The sequence below is a fragment of the Tenrec ecaudatus genome, chromosome X, assembly GCF_050624435.1.
Source record: "Tenrec ecaudatus isolate mTenEca1 chromosome X, mTenEca1.hap1, whole genome shotgun sequence".
Lineage (NCBI taxonomy): Eukaryota > Metazoa > Chordata > Mammalia > Afrosoricida > Tenrecidae > Tenrec > Tenrec ecaudatus.
In genome coordinates this window covers 84,766,250-84,787,942 of record NC_134548.1, presented here as the reverse complement: position 1 = coordinate 84,787,942, position 21,693 = coordinate 84,766,250, and the positions used below count along the sequence as shown (strand labels likewise).

Below are 21,693 nucleotides of genomic sequence, written 5' to 3'. Positions count from 1 at the left end.
ATAATTTAATGGGTAAACATTTAAATGTCTATCTCAAAAAGGCAAAGACTCTGCTCTTAAAAAAATAGCCATATACTGTTATTAAACTTAGAATCAAGTAGTTCTCTAATATCATCAAGCTTTCAGACAATAGTCATATTTCCACAATTATCTTACAGCTATTAATAGTTTAACAGTTTGAATTGGGATACAAATTAAGTTTAGAAACTGCAATTAGTTGAGAGCATATTCCTCTAAATATAATGCACTTTTAGAAGCTAATAAGATCCCTAGAGAAAGGAACTAATGAACTGTGTTAATCAGAATTGACTAGAGAAACAAATGCAGAGATACTCACATATATATAAAGGTGAGTTTTTTTTAACATTTTATTAGGGGCTCATACAACTCTTATCACAATCCACACATATACATACATCAATTGTATAAAGCACATCCGTACATTCTTTGCCCTAATCACTCTCAAAGCATTTGTTCTCCACTTAAGCCCTCCGCATCAGGTCCTCTTTTTTTCCCCCTCCCTCCCTGAGGTGAGTTTTATATCAAAGAGCCACTGTATATTAAGAAAGAATCCTAGACCAGTCCAGATCAAATCCATAAATCCAATATAAGCCTATATGTCTGACATCAGTCTATAAATTCTTCTTCAGACTCATACAACACATGCAATGACGCCGAATGCAGGAAGATCACAGGCCAGTGGGTGGGAAGTCTTGTGGATTCAGTGGTGGTGGAAGTATCTCAGCACTGGCATGGGTCTCCATGCGGCCCCTCCAGCTTCAGGGCTCTGGTTCCATCAGCATAGTTCCATGTGGTTTGTCAACCTGAATGTCTCACAGGGAGAGTGTGTGTCCTTCCTCCTGGGAGGAAGACAGGCATTCCCAGATTCCTCAGGTGAAGGCCATGTCCACACAAAGTTCTCATTGGCTACGACCTGATTGACAGGCTAGACCCCATCTTTCTGCTCACGTTGACAGTGGATTATGTAACTGCTACATGAATTTAGGAAATCACTTATTATAATTGTTATAGAGTAACCAAGAATGTACCATTATAGACATGATATTATAATTAATAATCATTTCTTAAAATGCACATGTCTAGAGCATACTAATCTACAAGCTCTTATCCATAGTGAGGGAAAGTACTACATAACTTGTTAATAGAACAAAAGAATGTATTTTATGGAAGCTATGCTGTGCTCTGGTCAAAATGCTTCTTGACGTGATTGAATTAAGGAATGAATAATATGATATATGTATTAACTCTCAATTAATAATAAATTTTTAATCATCTTATTGGAAATGTAATTTCTATATCATACACTTCCATAGTTCAGTGATATTCTCTGTTTTCAGCCAAAATCCATCTGACATTAGCCATGGTCTCAGTTGATCCGAGTCCTCTTCTGAATCTGGTTTGAAATTCTGGTAACTTCCTGTCAATGTACTAATGTAAGCTTCGTCGCATGATCTTCAACAAAATTTTACTTTCATGTGACATGGATAATATTGTTCTATAGACTGAGCATGCTTTTGGGCCACCTTTCTTTGGAATAGGTACACATATGGATCTCTTCGATTCAGTTGGCCAAGAAGCTGTCTTCCAAATATCCCAGCATAGATGAATATTCCTAATTAGGGATATCCAAAATTCCCACCACAATTGAGTAGATAACAACTCATAGCTAACCAGCCTTTATAGGATTTTCAAAGCTTTATAAGTCTTTATAGGAGCAGACAGCCTCATCTTTCTCAAAGACCAAATCCACCGTCATTGAGCGGACTCCGACTTATTTCAACCCTGTAGGACAGAGTAGAAATACTCTCTAGGGCAGTGGGCCTCAGCCTTCCTAGTGCCACGACCCTTTCATACAGTTCCTCATGTGGGGCTGATGCCCCAACCATAACATTATTTTCCTTGCTACTTCATAACTGTCATTTTTTGCTACTATTATGAAGCAGGCAACCCCTGTGATAGGGCCATTCAAACCCCAGAGGGGTTGCGATCCACAGGTTGACAACCGCTGCTCTAAGGCTTCTAAGACTATAAATATTTACAGAAGCAGTAAGCCTCAGTTTTTTCCTCTGAGGCAGCTGGTGGATTCAAACCACTAAATTGGTGTTAGAAACCCAACATATAACCCTCTATGCCACCAGGCCTCCAATTAAGGATAAGAAGTGGTAAAACCAGTTTGTTGTCAAGTTGATTCCAACTCATGCCAACCCCATGTGCTTGCTACATAGCAGAAATGTGCTTCACGGGGATTTCAAAGTTATATGACTTGAAATTAACTTGATGGCAGTGAGGGGTTTTATTTGTTTGTGTTTTGGGACCTTTCAAAAGCAGATCACCAGACCTTTCTTCTGAGAAAACTCTGAGTATGTTTAATCTCCAATGTTTTGATTTGTAGTCTAGTATCTAACAAAGCAAAATGATTTGCAGTCTAGTATTTGCACTACCCGGAGATTCTCTAAGAGATTGCAAAGAGTAATTTAAAAATGAGCTTAATGGGTTAAAAAAAAGATTTATAATCAGCATTGCTTGTCTCTTGTATTAGAGTATTTCTGAATAGCCTGAAAAGTATTTGTTTCAGAAATTAAGCAGGAACCTTGAGAGCTTCACTTGGCTTTGCAACCTACCTTCTTTTTCAAAAAATAATTTTTTCAAATAATAAGCAATATAAGCTTTGATAGAGAGTTAATTTCAATTAGAAATAACGGAGGATGAAATATGTAGAAATGACAGAAAGTGTACACAATAACACTGATCTGGAGATGGCTCTGTATGCACGCATTTTGTTATAATGTTTGTGCTTTCATACATACACAAGGTGATGCTACTGGACATAAGTTAGTATTATTATTACTTTTTGCACTTTCAATCATATCTCTAATACTAAGGATAAGCTTACACTAATCCTTACCTATTTATCCAGCCCCTGTGATAATAGTATGTGTCATTAGAGCAAATAAAAATTAGGGCTGCCTGAGTATTAAACCTACGATTTTGGTCTTACTAAATATAATGATATATCTCTATAGTTAACCAGTCCATTAGGCTATATTATAAAGCTTTAAGTATGATTACAAATTTATATGCTAAAATATTTATGTGTAATCATAGAAACTGTACTATGCATGGAAACAATTAGTCCAATAGGCTAACGGACCATGCAAACATTAGTCTCCACAACCCTGAGATAATGACTAGATGGTGCCTGGATACCACTACCATAGCTGTGAAAGGTTTCACATTAGAAAGGCCAGGATAGAAGGGAAGAAAAATGTGACACACAAACAAGCGGCCATCTAGTTCAGAAGCAACAAAGCCCACATGGAAGAAGCACACCAGTCTGTGTGATCACGAGGTGCCGAAGGGATCAGTTATCAGGCATCAAAGAACAAAAAAGTCATATCATTGTGTGCTCACCTCCATGATATGATCGCTGAAGAGAAATGGGTGCATAAGCAAATGTGGCGAAGAAAGTTGATGGTGCCTGGCTATCTAAAGATATAGTTTCTGGGGTCTTAAAGGCTTGAAGGTAAACAAGTGGCCATCTAGCTCAGGAGCAACAAAGCCCACCTGGAAGAAGCACACCAGACTGTGCGATCACGAGGTGTCGAAGGGATCAGGTATCAGGCATCATCAGAACAAAAACTCTTACCATAGTGAATAAGGTGGGGAGAGCGAAGTGAAGACCCAAAGCCCATTTGTAGGCCACTGGAGATCCCCTTGCAGAGGGGTCGCGGGGAGGAGAAGAGCCAGTCAGGTTGCAATGCAGCAACGATGAAAAATATGACTTTCCTCTAGTTCCTAAATGCTTCCTCTCCCCTCCCCCCTATCATGATCCCAATTCTACCTTGCAAGTCTGGCTAGACCAGAGGTTGTACACTGGTACAAATAGGAACTGGAAACACAGGAAATCCAGGGTGGATGATCCCTTCAGGACCAGTTGTGTGAGTGGCGATACTGGGAGCATAGAGGGAGAGTGGGTTGGAAAGTGGGAACCGATTACAAGGATCTACATGTGACCTCCTCCCTGGGGGACGGACAACAGAAAAGTGGGTGAAGGGAGATGTCATACAGAGCAAGATGTGACAAAATAATAATTTATAAATTATCAAGGGCTCATGAGGGAGTGGGGAGCAGGAAAGGAGGGGTAAAATGAGGACCTGGTGCCAGGGACTTAAGCAGAGAGCAAATATTTTGAGAATGATGAGGGCAATGAATGTACAGATGTGCTTTACACAATTGATGTATGTATGGATTGTGATAAGATTTGCATGCACCCCTAATAAAATGATTTTTTTTAAAACGAAAAGAAAAATGTGACACAAACCTCAAAATCATAAACCAGGCTTACTGGTCGGACAGAGACTAAAGAAACTCGTGAGACTATGACATTCAGTCACTCTTCAGATCTGGAATTGGATTTACCTCCGTATTAAAACAGTCAACCAAAAGAGCAGCTTACCCAATGGTGAAACTCAATAAATTGGAAAGGGGGAGGAATAGGAATAGGAAATACATGCAGGGAGTAGGATAAGCGACAGTACATTGAGGGGACTACAAAAGATGAGTTGAATCAGAATGTGTATGAATGTAAAACTATGGTCTGCTCTGTAAGTCTTCACCTAATAAAGGTTTTTTAAATTGTATTGTAGATTTTATAACCTAAAATTTTAAAATGTTTACATTAAGCAAATTTTGAACCGCTTTAATGAAAATGAAGATCAGATACCAACATGTTGGAAAAGCATAATAGAATTTGAAATAAATAGTGGTTTTAGTTTGATACTTGGTCCTGATATATTGAAGCTCATAAACTCTAGTTACTCATGGTAAGCCAAGTCCATAGAGAACAGGAATTTTGCTCCCTTTAACTTTTCTACAAATTCCATCAATATTAAAGTATGATCGTGATGCAAACGAGAAAGAACGTTATCTGAGGGAGCACAGCATTAACAAAAACTTGCTTTCAGAAAACCAGGCCCGTTCTACATGCTACTAATAGTCTTTACGGGACCTTGGCAAGAATCAAACAGACAGTTACAAAATACCTAAGTGACAAAAGGGCAGGATCCCCAAACCACTTATACGAATAAAAAGCTTTGAGAGTTTCTTACCTTCTTCTCTTCTTAAATTCCTTTCAATGTTTGCTACACAGGAAGCACAAGTCATGCCAGTGACCTGTATATAACACTTAGAAGTCTTTGTCTCTTCCTGATCATGAATTGGTGTCATCATTTTAGCATGAGATTCGTTAGTTGCAGCCAGAAGTGGCATTTCCGATGAGGGCTGAGCTATTAATACTGATGGCTCATTCATGTCTGATGGAAAGGAAAAGAAGATACTTTTCATTTGCGATATGGATCATTCTCCAGCTATATCGTTGTTATGTTCCACAACCTGCGAGTCTAGGCACTGCCAACCCATTCATTTAAAGCCAGCAAGCACCTACTTAAGCCTTCAACAATATTCGACCTTTACATTTTCCAGGCAGTGACTTCCAATTTCAACATAGTTCAACCATAGTTCCCAGGGAAATCTGAGCTAAACGGAATATGCAAAACTTTAGTTAAAGCAAGTTCTTCCAGCCATTATTTTTGCCATTCTCCCCTTACCCTACATCCAGTACAGTGTAGTCTGCTAATGAGTAATTTCTATGACGGAGAATCAGAAAGTTTGTGGACAAATGGAATTAAAAAATAATGGAATTTTCCACAAACATCTTAATTCCCCTTTCATTTTTGCAACAAATTTTTATCATCATGTAAACAATATATATCCTGGAACTAACTCAATTCAGGATTGACTACATGGAACCAAATTCAATTTTCTAAATAGTGTTGCAGTATTACTCCATTGAACTTTTGTATGCATGTACTTGTATATATGAGAACACCTGCAAGAAAGCCTAAGAGGCTAGATAGCACACTATTTCTAACAATCAACACATACATAAAAACTAAGAAATCCAGATAAATAAGCGGTCATCTAGCTAAGAAGCAACAAAACCCACAAGGAAAAAGCATACCATCCTGTGTGATCATGAGGTGTCAGTGGGATCAGATATCAGGCATCTAAGACCCAGAACAAAATCATACCCAATGTGTGGAGTGAAGAATCAATGCCCATCTCTAGACAATTGGACATCCCCTCACAGGGGTCACAAGGAGGAGATGAGCCAGTCAGGGTGCAGTATAATACTGATGAAACACACAACTTTCCTCTAGTTCCTTAATGCTTCCTTCCTCCCATGATCATGATCTCAATTCTACCTTGCAAATCAGATTAGACCAGAACATGCACACTGCTACAGATAAGAGCTCATAACACAGGGATAGATAAACCCCTCAGGGCCAAAAATGAGAATAGAGAGTACCTTGGCGAAATATCAGGATACAAAACTAACAACCAGAAATCAATTGGATTCCTATATACCAGCGAAGAAGGCTATGAAAAAGATATTAAGAAAACAATATCATTCACAATAATCACACAAAAGATGAAATACTTAGGAATAAACCAAAGAAACAAAAGACCTATATAGAGATTACTACAGAACACTACAACAAGTAACCAAAAAAGACCTACACAAATGGAAGAATGCCCCATGTTCATGGATAGGCAGAGTTAATATTATGAAAATGTCAATACTATCTAAAGCTATCTACAGATACAACACAATTCTAATCCAAATCCTAAATACAATCTTTAAACGAATGGAAAAACTAATTATCAACTTCATATGGAAAGGGAAAAGACCCAGAAGAAGCAGAGAACGTCTTAAAAAGAAGAACCAAATAGGAGGCCTCATTCTACCTGACCTAAAAACCTACTACATAGGCAGAGTACTCAAAACAGCCTGGTCCTGGTACAAAGAGAGAAACATAGATCAATGAAACAGAACAGTAAGTCCAGAAGCAAATTCACCCACTTACAGGCAACTAATGGTCAGCAAAAGACCATAAACCATCAGATGAGATAAGGACAGCCTCTTCAGCAAACGGTGTTGGATAAACTGGATCTCCGTATGCAAAAGAATGAAACAGACCCACAAAAACAAACTCAAGATGGGTTCAACACCTAAACGCAAAGTCCTGAGCTGTTAGGATCACCAATGAGAAAATTGGAACAAACTTACGTATGCCCTATGGCCCGGCATACATAGACTACCAAGTATTATAATGCACGCACGCACACCAGAAGACAAAACAGATGACTGGTGCATGTTGAAAATAAATCACAAAAAAATAATAAATAAATTTAAAAAAAAGAAATCACATATTCACATCTAAAAAACTTCACCATAAGAGTAAACGAGAACCCACAGATTGGGAAATTTTTTTCTACCAATGACACAATGGGCAAGGGTCTAATTACCAAAATCTACAGAACGTTACAACAGCTCAATAAGAAAGTAACAAATGACTCAATGAAGAAGTAAGCAAAAGACATGAACAGACAGTTTATCAAAAATGACCTTCAAAAAAAATGCTCACGATCACTAGATATCCGGGAAATGCAAAGTAAAACTACGATGAGATACCACCTTACACCTACAATGTTAGCCCAATTCAAAAAAATAGAAAAATGCAAATGTTGGAGACAATGTGGAGAAAATGGAACTCGTACACCCTGTTGGTGGACTTGTAAATACATACAACCTCAATGGAGAGTGGTATGGTGCTACCTAAAACAACTGGGAATGGAAATCTCATATGATCTAGCAATACTACTTTCGGGCATACACCTCAAAGAAATAAAAGACAAAACATAGTAAAGGTGTGCTTTCCCATATTTACTGCAGCACAGTGCAAACTAGCAAGAAACTAGAAGCAGCCTAAATGCCCAACAGTAGAATGGATAAACAAACTCTGGTACATGTACACAATAGCATGCACCCTTAAGACACACTGCACGGAATGGAAGGACCTGGAAAGCACTATGCTGAGTGCAGTTAGTCATCACAAAGGGACAAATACTATATGAGCCCACTGCTATAACAAAAAGTAATAAACAAATAAATTTCAGACACCACTTCCCAAACAAAGGGGAACCATACATCATCCGTCTTATATACACAGCTTAAGAACCACCTCGAAAGTGGAGACTTCACATCATCAAGGCTAACTCCTTCAAGAAGTGTGAAATGGGCGAATATTAGCCACTTGAGCCACCTCGGACTACTGCATGTGGCAACTGGCTTTCGGTTTGTGTGTAATTGCATTTACCATCTCTCTTGTGTAGCCAGAGGAGGTCGGATGTGACCCCCACACTATTTGTGCAGAGGTTAAGGTTTTTTAATTGTTAAAGATTCTGAATATGTTGCATTCATAATTCCTGAGGCTTTTTAATAGTATTTGACTTGGATTTTCTGGAGTCCCTGGATGGTACAAATAGTTAATAGCTCAGGGACTAAGAAATTGGTGATTTGAATCTATACACCTGTGCCTCAGAGGAAAGGTCTGGCAATCTACTTTTTAAAAGTGATTGAAAAAAAATGATTAGGGCAAAGACTGTACGGATGTGCTTTATACAATTGATGTATGTATATATATGAACTGTGAAAAGAATTGTATGAGCCCCAATACATTGTTAAAATAAAAAAAAAGAGTTGTACGAGCCCCCAATAAAATGATTTAAATAAAGAAAATAAATAAAAGTGATTGAAAAGTCTTATGATCCATTTAAATTTCTTCTACATTTTAATATTTTCTACTTTCTTTTCTATTGAGGTTTTTATTTGTTTTACTTTGTTGTTCTGGTTAATTTTTGGTTTTTGAGTTTTTAAAAATGTTTGTCAATATATGAAATCCAGGAGTGGTAAATCTACAGAGACAGTAACTGGATAAATGGTTCCTTGGGGAGAACCACAAATAGCAGGGAAGACTGGAGAGAAATGGAAAACTAATAATGATGAGTACAATAATGGAGAACATGTTCTAGAACTGATTGTGGTCATTATTGTACAACTCTTCCTCGGGTAATTGAACTATTGAATTGTATGATATGTGAATTATAGCCCAATAAAACTGTTGGCGAAAGAAAGAAACACATGTTATACACAAAGAAATGACCTGACTAAAATCAAAGGATGCAGAAAAATATATTAAGGTAATGCTGATCAAAAAGGTGTAGAAACAACAATATTAATTTCTGATAAAATAGACTTTGAGGCAAAATCCAACATAAGAGACAAAGATATTTTTAAATGATTAAGGGTCACTTAAATAAGAGGGCATAATAATAATATCTGTACCCCCAAATGAAAAGTCTCAAAATATATCAAACACTAACAGAATGGAAGAGAGAAATAGAAGACTACAACAACAATAGGACACCTTCATACATCATTTTCCATGAAGGGCAGACTAACTAGAAGAAACTCAACAAAAACATACAAGAGCAAAGCAACACAATCAATCAGTTTGACCTCGTAGAAATACACAGAACACTTCACCCAACAAAACAATATACTTTTTTTCCAGTTCACATAAAACATTCTCCAGAAGAGATTATATGTGATGTCACAAAATCAGCCTCAATAAATTTTAAAACATCATGATATTACAAAGCATCTTATTAGAGCCCTTGTAACCAACAGTAGGATGATTGAAAGGGAAAAAAAATCAAATGCATTGAAAGATAGCCTTTGTTAAAATTTTGGTTCAAATCCTGCCAGGAATTCTGTTCGTTCATATACATAAATAATATATCCAATGTATATATTTATATCCTTGTTTTAAAATTATTTATAATATTGTACATACAGCTTTTTTAAAACAACATATCTCTGACACATTCAAATGGGATTGTTATTTTTTGTTTGATTGGGGTTTTCTTTTAGTTATAATTAAAGTATCATACAATTCAATAATTCAATCATATCTAGAGGTATTGTGCAATCATCTCCACAATCAACTTTTGAACCTTTTCTTCCTTCTTGCACTCACTGATGTTGACTCCCTATTTCCTCCAACCCCCGTTGTGGGCCCCCATGCAATCATCAATCCAGCTATGGGTATCTAATTCCACTTATACCAGTTTCCCTATACAAACAAATATGCAAACAAGGACCCAGCAACAATTACCATATAGAACAAGAAAGACCTCAACCTATGAGACAGCAGAGACTATTAACAATTTAGAATAAATTCACATTAGGTTCAGAGGGAGATCAAGTTACAGTGTTACAATTCAGTGTAAGTACAGCTGCTAAACTCCACTGTACAGTGTTCTGTCTGATATATGAATATTAACATGCAAGCCTATGGGAACTGGGGATTCACTGGAGGATTCACTCAATCCCCATAGGGACCCTGCTAATACTTTTGGGGCTACCACTATCATCCATCGCTTTCCCCAAACCAAGGATTCAGAATTTGGGCACTGGTCCCAATCCTTCCTCCAGGTTTGGATCTTGCAATCCTTGGCTCACCTAGGCTGCTGCGCTACTTCCGTGTGGACTTTGCTGATTCCTCATTTAGATAGATAATTGTTCTGAGACAAGCCTTTAAAACCCAAGACACTATCTTTCATGATAGCTAGGCACCTGATTTCTTCACCATACTTTACTATGGCACCCATGTGTTCAGTGATCGCCTCATGAGGGCAAGTGTTAGGTAGGGCCCAGTGGCATTGTTGTTGTTAGTTGCTGTCAAGTCAATTCCAAGACATGGCAAGCCCATGTGTGCAGAGTAGAACTACTCCAGAGAGGTTCCACGGTTATGACCTTTTGGAAGCAGATGACCAGGTCTGTCTTCTGAGGTGCCTCTGGAGGGGACCAAGCTATCAACCTTTAAGCAAGCAATGACGGCTAACTGTTTGTACCACCCAGAGACTGCTGCCAGTCTTTCATTATAGTTTAATGCTACAGTTTTCATAATATTTCATCATAGGTATGTACCACCATCTATTGCTTCTAGCTTATGATGAATCATAACACAAATACACAGTATCCTTATATATTTATGTATATACTTCTATAACTATCAGACTCATTCTTAAAAAGTAAAATTAGGGTGCCTATGACTGATTCATTCTCCGTGGCAAAAGTCAACAGAATCCACAAATTAGAATAAAGGTGAGAGAATTAAAGAGAACAGTAATAATTACCTGACAAGGTAGCAGCAAATCCCGTGTTTTCTATGGCTTCCCTCAAGGTTTCTGGAGAAATCAGTAGAGGATCATACTCCACAATTCCATTACTATTTATAAGTGAAACGCGTATGGATTTTACACCTGCCTTTTTAGATATGACACCTTCAATAGATTGCACGCAAGAATTACAAGTCATGCCACCAATGTTTATCACAGTTTCTTGAGTCAGAGGCTGGCTAACTATGTTGGAAGGAATTTTTGATTGAGATGAGTTGAAAAGAGAATTTTGAGCATTCTCAACTTCACTTGTAATACTAACACTATATTGCCCTGGTGATATTGCCTCAATTGCCTTTCTCAGAGTCTCAAGAGTAACTAAGTTTGCATTGTACTTCACAATGGCAGACCTATTCTCTAAAGAAACTGCTATGCTACTTATATATTGGAGTGCAGATAGAGTACTTTCAATATTTGACACGCATGATTTACAATGCATGCCATCTATCATAAAAGTGGCTGTTGAATCATTGGTATATGATGGACTCCACTGCTGTGATTCTTCTGAGGATTTGATAGGTGTGTTCTTTAGACGCTCCACATCAATAGTTCCCAATGTAAGGTACTTAGGCTGTTTTTTGATGACTGCCGCAAAGCCCACAACTTCAATCTGCTTTTTTATTTCCTCTGCTGTGATAAGATGAGGGTGATAAACAATAGTAGCTTCTTGATTGTCCAAGGAAACTAGTTAAAAAAAGAAAAATGCTCATTCGAGTCAGTTATTCCTGAGTCACTTAAGAAAACATTCTGGACACCGAAACAACACTACTAAAATGGTTTCCCTCTCAAACTTGCCATCATCCGTTATTAAAATAATTTAGTTCCAGTCAGAAAATATTACTGATATATCGAAAAAATCCAACCCATTGTTGTCAAATGTCAGATCCCAGATCTCAGAGACCTCCAGGACAGAGTAGACGTGCCCACAGGCTTCCGCAGACTATCAATCTTCACCTAAGCAGACTGCCACACACCTGTCTACCATAGAGCAACCTGTGGATCGGAACCGCCCTCCTTCCTTTTGGCTATCAACGGAGTGTTTAACCACTGTGCTAGCACGGCCACTTTTATCATCGACATAGAATGAAGCAAAATAAAAGACGCAAGGGAGCAACGAAAAGTTCATGAAAAATAGACTTAAAAGAGAATTATCATTTCCCACAAACTTTCTGAAGCTCCCTCATAAGATCACCGTAGCGATGGTCTCCAAGTTTGTACACGTCTGAGTAGAAATACAGAAATAACTAAGACCCCAAACGTGTTGCAGTAATGAACTTGAACTCCACAAACCATAAACACAATAGTCTTTTCTGCTAAACTTCAGTGTGACACTGGCTTAACCTTTAATTATAATCATTATGCTTACTTTACTTCAAATTTCAATTAAGCAGTAAGCATTCTAGCCCCATCGATCTAAAACCCATGCTTAAGAAAAAAATCAAAATGTTATTGCAAAACAATAACATATATTACCTTTAATTCGCTGAACACCTTGTAGTTTCCCAATTTTTCCTTCAATGGTGCTAGTGCATGAGTGGCAGGTCATCCCTTCCACCTTCATTTTCAGCATGATTTCACCTGCTGGAGCCATACTGTTATCTTCACAAGTTCCAGGCTTTTTCTCCAGAGTTCCATTATCTAGACTGATACCTGGAACCAGTTCTAGTATCTGATTGGCATTCACTATAGAAGGGATTATGGTCACCACTGCAGTTCTCTGCTGAGGAGAAATTTTAATGCCTGTCACACCCTTGGTCTTGAGCAATGTGCTTTGGATCTGGTCCCATGGAGGAGCAAATGAAGTATTAACAATCAGAAACACAGTATCAGTTAAAACAGGGTGAGGGTCAAGGCTCTGGAGACAGGCATCAAAGCCCATGTCATCAATAGCTTCTTGTAGGGTCTTTGGAGTCTGTAGTTTACAGTCATAAATAATCGCTGCATGTTTTTCTTCCAGGGAAACCTTTTGGGAAGAATTTTCAGAAGTCAGTTTCGTTAAATTATAATACAGGACTTAAAAATTATCAATCATCGTACCACATTTACAAAGCATTAAATAAATAGCTCAAGCTAATAAGGGTCTGGATTACAGTTCACCTTTACTCCTTTCTTTAGAAAAGGAACACATACCATCTTATATAATTATAAAAAGAGTAAAGTTCTGTTGAGGCATTTGTGACACTGGTGCTAGTTAGGTATTTGAAACAGGTTCCTGGACAAACACATTCTCGAATTTCACAAGAGTATAAACTCTTTAATAGCAAATACTTTCATAAATTACTCTAACACTTTACACTCCACTAATTCAAATAATTACATTGGAAACAGGATCAACTGTAGAAAACAAAGGTAATATAAAGTTCAATCTTAAAAGAGGTCAATCAAAATAACTGTGGGAAGAAAAGGTATAAACATGATAGATTATGAGTGATGGCAGTATTCATTGGATTTTGTAGTATATACTTTGAATTTTAGCAATAAACTATTTTACAGGGTAAGTCAAAAAGTATTGAGCTAGGGTTCTAGTTTGTACATGTACGGGTTTATTACAAACAATACATGTTTAAATGTGTCTTTCTGATCAGCAAATGGTTGCAGGCAAATTATCTCAGTAAGGCACTTGGCTTCATCTTGTTAGGGTGTCTTCAAGAAACAAATCCAATCAAAACAGTGGCTTCTGAGGGAATCTCGTGGGAAGTTAAATTCAAGGCAAAGAGGTTAGCTCAGAAGGTTATGGTAACTGTTTGGGGGGATTTGATAGATTTTCTCAAAAGACACAAGACAATCACAGGATCTTATTAGAAGAGAGTTTTAAGACAATGGAAAATGGCATTGGGAAGAAGAGGTCAGGAAAGATGTACCAGAAATGTTCTCTATGAAGGAATTATGCCTACTCGTTCTTCATGGCTAGCCGTACAGGTTTTTTACAATAAAAGCTTTAGCTCATCTACCCAACAGCCCTAAACTTGCCCATTTGAATTTCTGTCTATTCCCCAAACTAAAAAACATTTCAAATGAGCATGATTTGAGTCCCTTGAGGATGCCCAAACTGCCATTTTAACATAGTGTAAATCAACAAGTGCAGAATTCTTCAGAGAAGGGTTAGAGTTAAGGAAACACTGCCTTCAAAAATGTATCCACCTCTATAAGGGATATGTCAAGAATCAATAGTTTCACATTTTCATAGTTTGCTTAATAAAAGATTTCTATGATCTTATAGCAAGATTTATTATTTGTCTTTGTATTTACCACAATAAAATGCAAATGAGTACTACAGAATAGGAAATTTCATTCAAAATTGCCTACAATAAGGTTGCTATGAGTTGGAATCAAAAGTTACATAATGAAATCTTCCACTTACTTTAATGAAAATATCTTTTAAATTTTAATCTTGCATCACTAAAGTTGATGATTTTCTGATCCAGAAAATTGCTTTACATAATTCAAACACTCATACTAAAAGTCAAAACAGAAAATGGATCAATGTTTTACCCAGTGGTTAAGGGCTGAAGGATGGGTAACAATAAGGAGGCAGACTGAAGTTTTAGGGGTGATGAGACTATTCTGTATCCTGATTTATAGTGATGTCCAAACAAATCTATACACGTGTCAAAATGCTCAAAGCCAATGTGGACGGTGGTTGGCATACTGGGAGGATAGATACGAGACATTTGCATCATCATAGAATTTTCTTTTGAACGGCGCTGCTCTGGTACTTTTGTAGTTGTTAGAGTGCTGTTAAGTTGGCTTCAACTCAGAGCAACCCTATGTACATGAGAAGGAAACACTGCTCAGTCCTACACCATCCTTATCATTATTGTTATGTATAGTCTATTGTGGTTACAGTATTGATCCATCTCGTCAGGGGTCTTCTTTTTCATGGCTCTTCTAAATTATCAAGCATGATGTCCTTTTCCAGGGATTGGTTTCTCCTAATAACATGACCAAAGTATATGAAACTAGATCGCCCCTTCTTTGCTTCTAAGGAGCATTCGGCTATAGTTCTTTCAAGACAGCTTTATTTGTTTTTCTGGTACCCATATCGTCCATGTTTCCATCATAAAGATGCATATTGAGCAGGGCCATGTCATAAGTACTAATTGTGAGCCCCAAATCCATTCCTATATATGTCTTATATATGTTTCTGGTTCACCAGAGATCTCTTTTTTTATTTTAGATAATATTATCAATCATCTCCTCTCCCTGGAGCACAGGGTCCTTCTGTTTAGTGCCATTGATTTAGTCCACAGTAATGTATTTAAAGCACAATTGAGAAAAGGGGATTAAACAAGTGTAGATTAACAACAAAAGGAAATTAAACCGCAATACAGGATTACTATACAGTAATCCTGTCCAGATGTCTCTGCTGACATCTACTTGGATCTTCATTTCCTTTCTTGTCTTCTTATGAACTTTTGTTTTCTTCATATATGATATACTTTTTAAAATTTGCAACTTTTTGCTATTGTGTTAAACAGATACATGACCAGATAGAATCTTATTGTAAAGAGTCAAAATGTAGATATCACCCTTTTTGAACAAATATGAGTTCTTGATCAATCTAAATTTATGTAAGCCCAGCAATGTCCTCTGCCCCTCCAGGTCAGTCTGAGACAAATCAGTTACTATAGTATGTATCTCTCAAATACAAAACCAAACTCACTGCCATTGAATCAATGTTGACTCACAGTGACCCTACAGAATATGATAAAACTGCCTGTCAGTCTGCAAAACTCTGTTTACAGAATCAGAAAGCCCCGCCTTTCTCTCATGGATCAGGCTGGTGGTTTCGAACTGTGGACCTTGAGGATTACAGCCTAATGCAAACCACTAAACCACCAGGGCTCCTCTCTCAAATATAAAGATATGTATAATATCACTGTAAAGCTATGATAATCATGCCCAAACAGGAATTAGCAATACTTCCTTAATATTTTCAACATTCATTCCTTGATAAAATGTCCTGTACTGTCTCCTAAATACTGTTTTCTTCAACTCAGGAGGCCTACAGTCTCAGGCATTAGAGTTGATTGATATGCCTGATAAACAAAACCAAAAACCCACTGCCATCTAGTTGGTTCCAACTCATATTGACACTGCACAGGATAGGGTAGACCTGTTCCTGAAGAGTTTCTGAAACTACCAGGTTTGTCTTTTGAGAAAACATGATTTTCTGGTATTGTTAGTCCCATTCCTGTTCCTGGATTCCATGTGTCGTGAGCTCTTATCTCTTATCTGTACCTGTGCACATACTCCAGACCAGTCCAAAGTAAGATGCAGCACTGGGGGTCAAAATAGTGGGAGGAGGAAGCCTTAAGGAACCAGAGGAATATTGTGTGTTTCATCGGTGCTATACTGCACCCTGGTTGACTCATCCCTTCCCTGTGACCCCTGGCTCGATAGAAAGTAAATGTCTAGAAAAAAATGATGGCAACATACGTACAAATACGCTTTATACAAATGATGTATGGATTGTTATGAGTTGTAAGAGGCCCTAACAAAATTATCTTTTAATAAAAAAATTCTTAATTGTAAATTTGGTGAGAGTTCACGTTTCAGACAATCAATTTTGTAATCAACAATTTAAACTACTTATCAAAATCCACCAAAGCTACCCCATATACTCTATGGTTCCTCTTCTCCTTTTTGTAGAAGATACTACCTACCCCTAAACCAAAGTTAACATCTGTAGCCTATTCTTCATCTTTCTTCCCTTACCCACTGTCCTTATAACCATCAATGTCCGTTTCCTTTGGTATGAAATCTTTGTCTTGAGGGGTTTTTTTGTTATAAGAGTGGTCTCATACAATATTTGTCCCCGTGGGATTGACTGGTATTAGTCCTGCATAATGTTCTGTAGGCCCCTCCATGCCATGAGGTGCTTCATTGTTTCATCATGATTCTTAAGCAATACATAGTATTCCATGTGTGGATTTACCAAAAGTTTCTTTATCCATTCTTCTAATGATGAGCAGTTAGGTTGTTTCAGTCATCTTGCTATTGTGAACAGTGCTGAAATTAACATGAGTGTGCATATGCCTGTCCCTGTTATGGCTCCGCCTTATTTAGAGTATATACCCAGCAAAGGAATTGCTGAGTCATCTGGAATTTCTCTTCCCATAGAAATAGCACCATAATGCTTGACACCGTGGTTGAAGTTCTTCACACTGCCACTAGTGGTAGCTGAATGCTTCAAATTTTTCCACAGCATCTACAGAAGGCAGTGGAAGTCCAAGATCCATTTTCAGGGTGCACACATGGATTAAGCCCCAGTGAACCCCTTCAGGTCATAGTTGAAGGACGGGAAGAGCCCTGTCATGAGACAGAGAGCACTGTATGGCAATGTGGGTAAGTTAAAATGAAATAGCTTATTCCTTGATCTCCATTTACCCACTTTAAAGCTGTTTCGGGTGTTTAAAAAAAAAAACAAATGAAGGCAAAATACATGTGGATTAAGCCCCTGATGAATCCCCTCTGCCAGGGCCCATGGATGTGAACAGCCTTGCTAACTTGCAGCATGCATTGGAAAGTAGACTGTTGCAATGCAGTTAGGCTAAAACTTAGTATCCTATCATCAGATTGCCCTTTTGACCTGTTTAAATTTGTTCTAGCTTTTTTTCATGAGAATTTTTAAAACAATTGTTTATACAGTACAGGACAGTCCCCAAAGCACTAACAATACATTTTCACTTGAAATCTGTCTACTCAGACGGTATTTTGAAAATACTAAAGTAGGAAGTCTCATTAGATCATGGTGAGATTCTTTTCAAGATTCAGAACAATTTCCTCTAAGGCAGGAATCTCCGCCCACTTGACTTTCCTCCCCAGACTGAGGTTCTGGAACACATGCTGAACAACTGGAGTAACCTGTGTCTCCTTCTGGAGGCTTTGTTGTGTGTCCTTTAACATGCCCGAGTTTTCCATGCTCTCCAAAATATTTTTCTGTTTGTTTCTTTCTGTTTGCATTTCTAAAAGCTTACTTGCTGATGCTTGCTTTAATTGCAATCTCTTTTTTTCTAACAGCAAGCAGTTTTTCCTCTAAGTCCCAAGATTCCTGCTTTGATGCTGTTATTGATTTGTTTAGCTTTAATATCTGTTTCATGTTATCGATAAACAAACTTGGCTTGGTGTCCATGTTTTACAGGTTGTTTTCAAATAGAGCTGAAAGTTTTAACCTGTGTAACATAAGAGTTTTCACTTCAAAGGCAATTTCTGCATCTTGAATTTAATTTTGCAGGCCTTCAATTTTAGCTTCAGTCCGCTCTTCTTGCATGATTTCCTCTGGAGTTTCTTCTTCGTCTGAGCAGCAAGATCGGGTGATCCTCCTCGCTCGCCTCCGGGGCGCGGCCCCTGAAGGTGCCCAGCTTCCTCCTCCAGTGGCTTCTCCATTGCCGGCTGTCAAGAATATCCGTCACGCAGGGCAGGCAGAGCCTAGCTTTCTTTTTGACTGGTGCTTTTTCTGTTAGTTTGGGGTTTGGGTTTTTACTGTTTTTCTGTATATGAAATGCAGGATACGTAAATCTGTAGAGACGGTTACTGAATTCTTGGGAATTCCTGGGGGCTTGGCAGGGGAGGTTGGTGGGAAATGGGGAGGAAATCATGATGAGCGCCAAGTGTGAAGAAAATATTCCAAAACTGATTGTGGTAGTGATCATACAACTCTTCCTGATGTGGTTGAACTGTTGAATTATATGTGAATTATGTGCTTAAAAAGTTTTAGAAACTACACTATACAACCTATTCACTGTAAAACTTAAATACAAAGTATACGAAATATATAAAGAAAGTAGTGCAAGTCACTCTTTATAGCAGTCTTTCAATGGTAGATTTTTTATCTTGTTTTTTATCTTTCTTTAATCCTTGGGACATGGTTCAACTAAATCAGAAATATAAGCATCTTTAAAAAATCACTTTTACATACTTCTGAATGGGCTACTATTATCTAAGAATTTATAGTAATCCTAAATCCCATATTACCCTGATTTGGTGTTGGTGAGAAAGCATCAGTTTGGAAACAAGTCAGTAGAATGCCCAATGTACTACATATTATTCATCTGAAAAAAAAGTTAACTCAAAATTCCAACCTCACTGCCATCAAGTTGACTCTGGCTCATGACGACCCAATAGGACCGGATAGAACTGCCTCCCGTGGGTTTCTAAGGCTGTAAATCTTTACAAGAGTAGAAAGTCTCATCTTTCTCAAGAAATGGCTAATGGTTTAGAACTGTTGGCCTTGTGGTTAGCGACCTAAAACAAGTAACACTATATAACCAGACCTCCTGAGAAAAAAATAGGATACAAAAGTAAAGCTGACTGATAAAGGAACTAGCCAAATAGACTATGATATATCCATACAGTTGAATACTATGCCAGAATAAAAAGATTAGAGTAAACACTATGTACTGATAAGGAAACAATATCAAAGATATACTTGTTAAGTGAAAAAAAATACAGAATGGTTTTTATATTATGTTTCCAGTTGTATAAAAGGGGCAAATACAGACATATATGAAGGTCAAAAAGTGTATTCTATAATCCTAGAAAACTACATTAAACAAAAATATCAGCATATTAAGCTATTGTTTCTTCATATATCATTTATCTAGACCTATACACTTCTGAGGGCAGTACTTTCATCTCTCTAACCTTTCCCCAAAGAATTCTGTGCACTTGCATGACATCTTGATTTACACCACATCCAAACAGCATGTTCGCATCCTCAACGGACTCAGATCGTGCTCTTTTTAGATGATTTCTTGAGCTTCAAAGACAAAATCAAGTCTAAATTCAAAGACTAATGGATTGTGTGAAGCTCAGAAGAACTATATGGTGCCCAGCCACCACTGCTGACCACTGTGAAGAAATCACACTAGAGGAGGCTGGATAAATTGGGATAAAAATGTGGAACAAAATTCAAAACCATGTTTTCAAATGAAGGCTTACTGGTTTCACAGAGACTGTTGCAATCACCAAGGCTATGATTCTCAATCACTCTTCATGTCTGGAAATGAATTCACCCCTACAGCACTTATTTCAGCCAAACACTCGAGAGGTCCACAAGGTAAACAATACACTAGAGAGCTACACCCCTCAGAAAAACCAGCCATTTGAGATCATAAGGACAGCATTTGCCCAAGGACAAAGTTCAGATGGCAAGAAGGGATTGGAAAGGAGGATGAATGAAAATTTGAAACACGGGGAGAAAAGGGGATAATTTATATTTCAATGTAGGGATTGCAAATAAGGATAAGAAACAAAATGTGTATAAACTGTTAGGTGGAAAACTATTTTCAAAATTTAAAAAATTCAGACTAAATATCTTTTTTGAATCATATCATTGTAAATGAGGATGAGTACAGATTGGGGACCCAAAGCCCATTTGTAGGTAACGGGACATACCCTTACAGAAGGGTCCCAGAGAGGAGCCAAGACAGTCAGGGTACAGTGTAGCAACAATGAAACATACAATGTTCTTCTAATTCTTAAATGCTTCCTGCCCCCCAGTATCATGATCCCAATTCTACCTTACACATCTGGCTGGACCAGAGGCTGTACAATGGTACAGATAGGAACCGGAAACACAGGGAATCCAGGACAGATGATCCCTTCAGGACCAGTGGTGAGAGTGGTGATACCAGGAGGGTGGAGGGAAGTTGGGGTAGAAAGGGGGAACTGATTATAAGAATCTGTGTATAACCTCCTCCCTGGGGGACAGACAACAGAAAAGTGGGTGAAGGGAAGGAGATATCGGACAGTGTAAGACATGACTAAATGATTTATAAATTATCAAGGGTTCATGAGGGAGGGGGTTACAGGGAGGGGAAAAATGAGGAGCTAATACCAGGGGCTTCGGTGGAGAGCAAATGTTTTCAGAATGATGAGGGCAACGAATGCACAAATGTGCTTGACGCAATGGATGTATACATGGATTGTGATAAGAGTTGCATGAGCTCCCAATAAAATGATTTTATAAAACACTTTTTAAATAAAATAATATCAAATTAAGGCAACTGTAAAGTTTTATTTTATACAAAAATGAGTTATGAAACTTTTACAATTTATTAAGCTAAGCCCCAAACCTACAGGCGTCAGGAAGATACATCTGTTCTTGAACTAATTATAGCCAATCAAATTGATTCAGTGTTTCTGAAACAAAATAATCTCATTGAAACAATCATAACTATGCTTGAATAATAGAGTTTTCCAGAAGTAACAATGTTTCATTTTACATTTACAGAAGATATACGGGGGGGAGGGGGGGAAGGGAGCTGATACCAAGGGTCCAAATAGAAAGTAATGTTTAGAAAATGATGATGGCAACAAATGTACAAATACGCTGATACAATTGATGTATGGATTGTTATAAGAGCCCCCCCAATAAAATAAACTTTAAAAAAGAAAAAAACAAAGTATATATGTCATATATAAGAGGTTTTCAAAATTTTCATGGAAAAATAATATTAAAAAATAATAAAATTTCTAAATTATGTATAATGCTTATTTATGATTGTAAAATAATGGAAGCAA

General features: G+C 37.6%; 1 protein-coding gene and 1 pseudogene across 2 annotated transcripts in view; both read right to left on the bottom strand.

The window, feature by feature from the left end:
- Positions 1–21,693, bottom strand: part of ATP7A (ATPase copper transporting alpha) — a 164,133-nt gene that overhangs the window by 73,274 nt on the left and 69,166 nt on the right. For both annotated transcript variants that reach the window (XM_075539506.1, XM_075539507.1), the window contains 3 exons: positions 12,640–13,129; positions 11,125–11,850; positions 5,130–5,333 (listed from right to left, as the gene is read on the bottom strand). In XM_075539506.1, the coding sequence (XP_075395621.1) occupies positions 5,130–5,333; positions 11,125–11,850; positions 12,640–13,129 (1,420 nt within the window). The remainder of the gene's footprint in view (positions 1–5,129; positions 5,334–11,124; positions 11,851–12,639; positions 13,130–21,693) is intronic.
- On the bottom strand, positions 17,911–19,280 carry LOC142434703 (centromere protein H pseudogene; annotated as a pseudogene).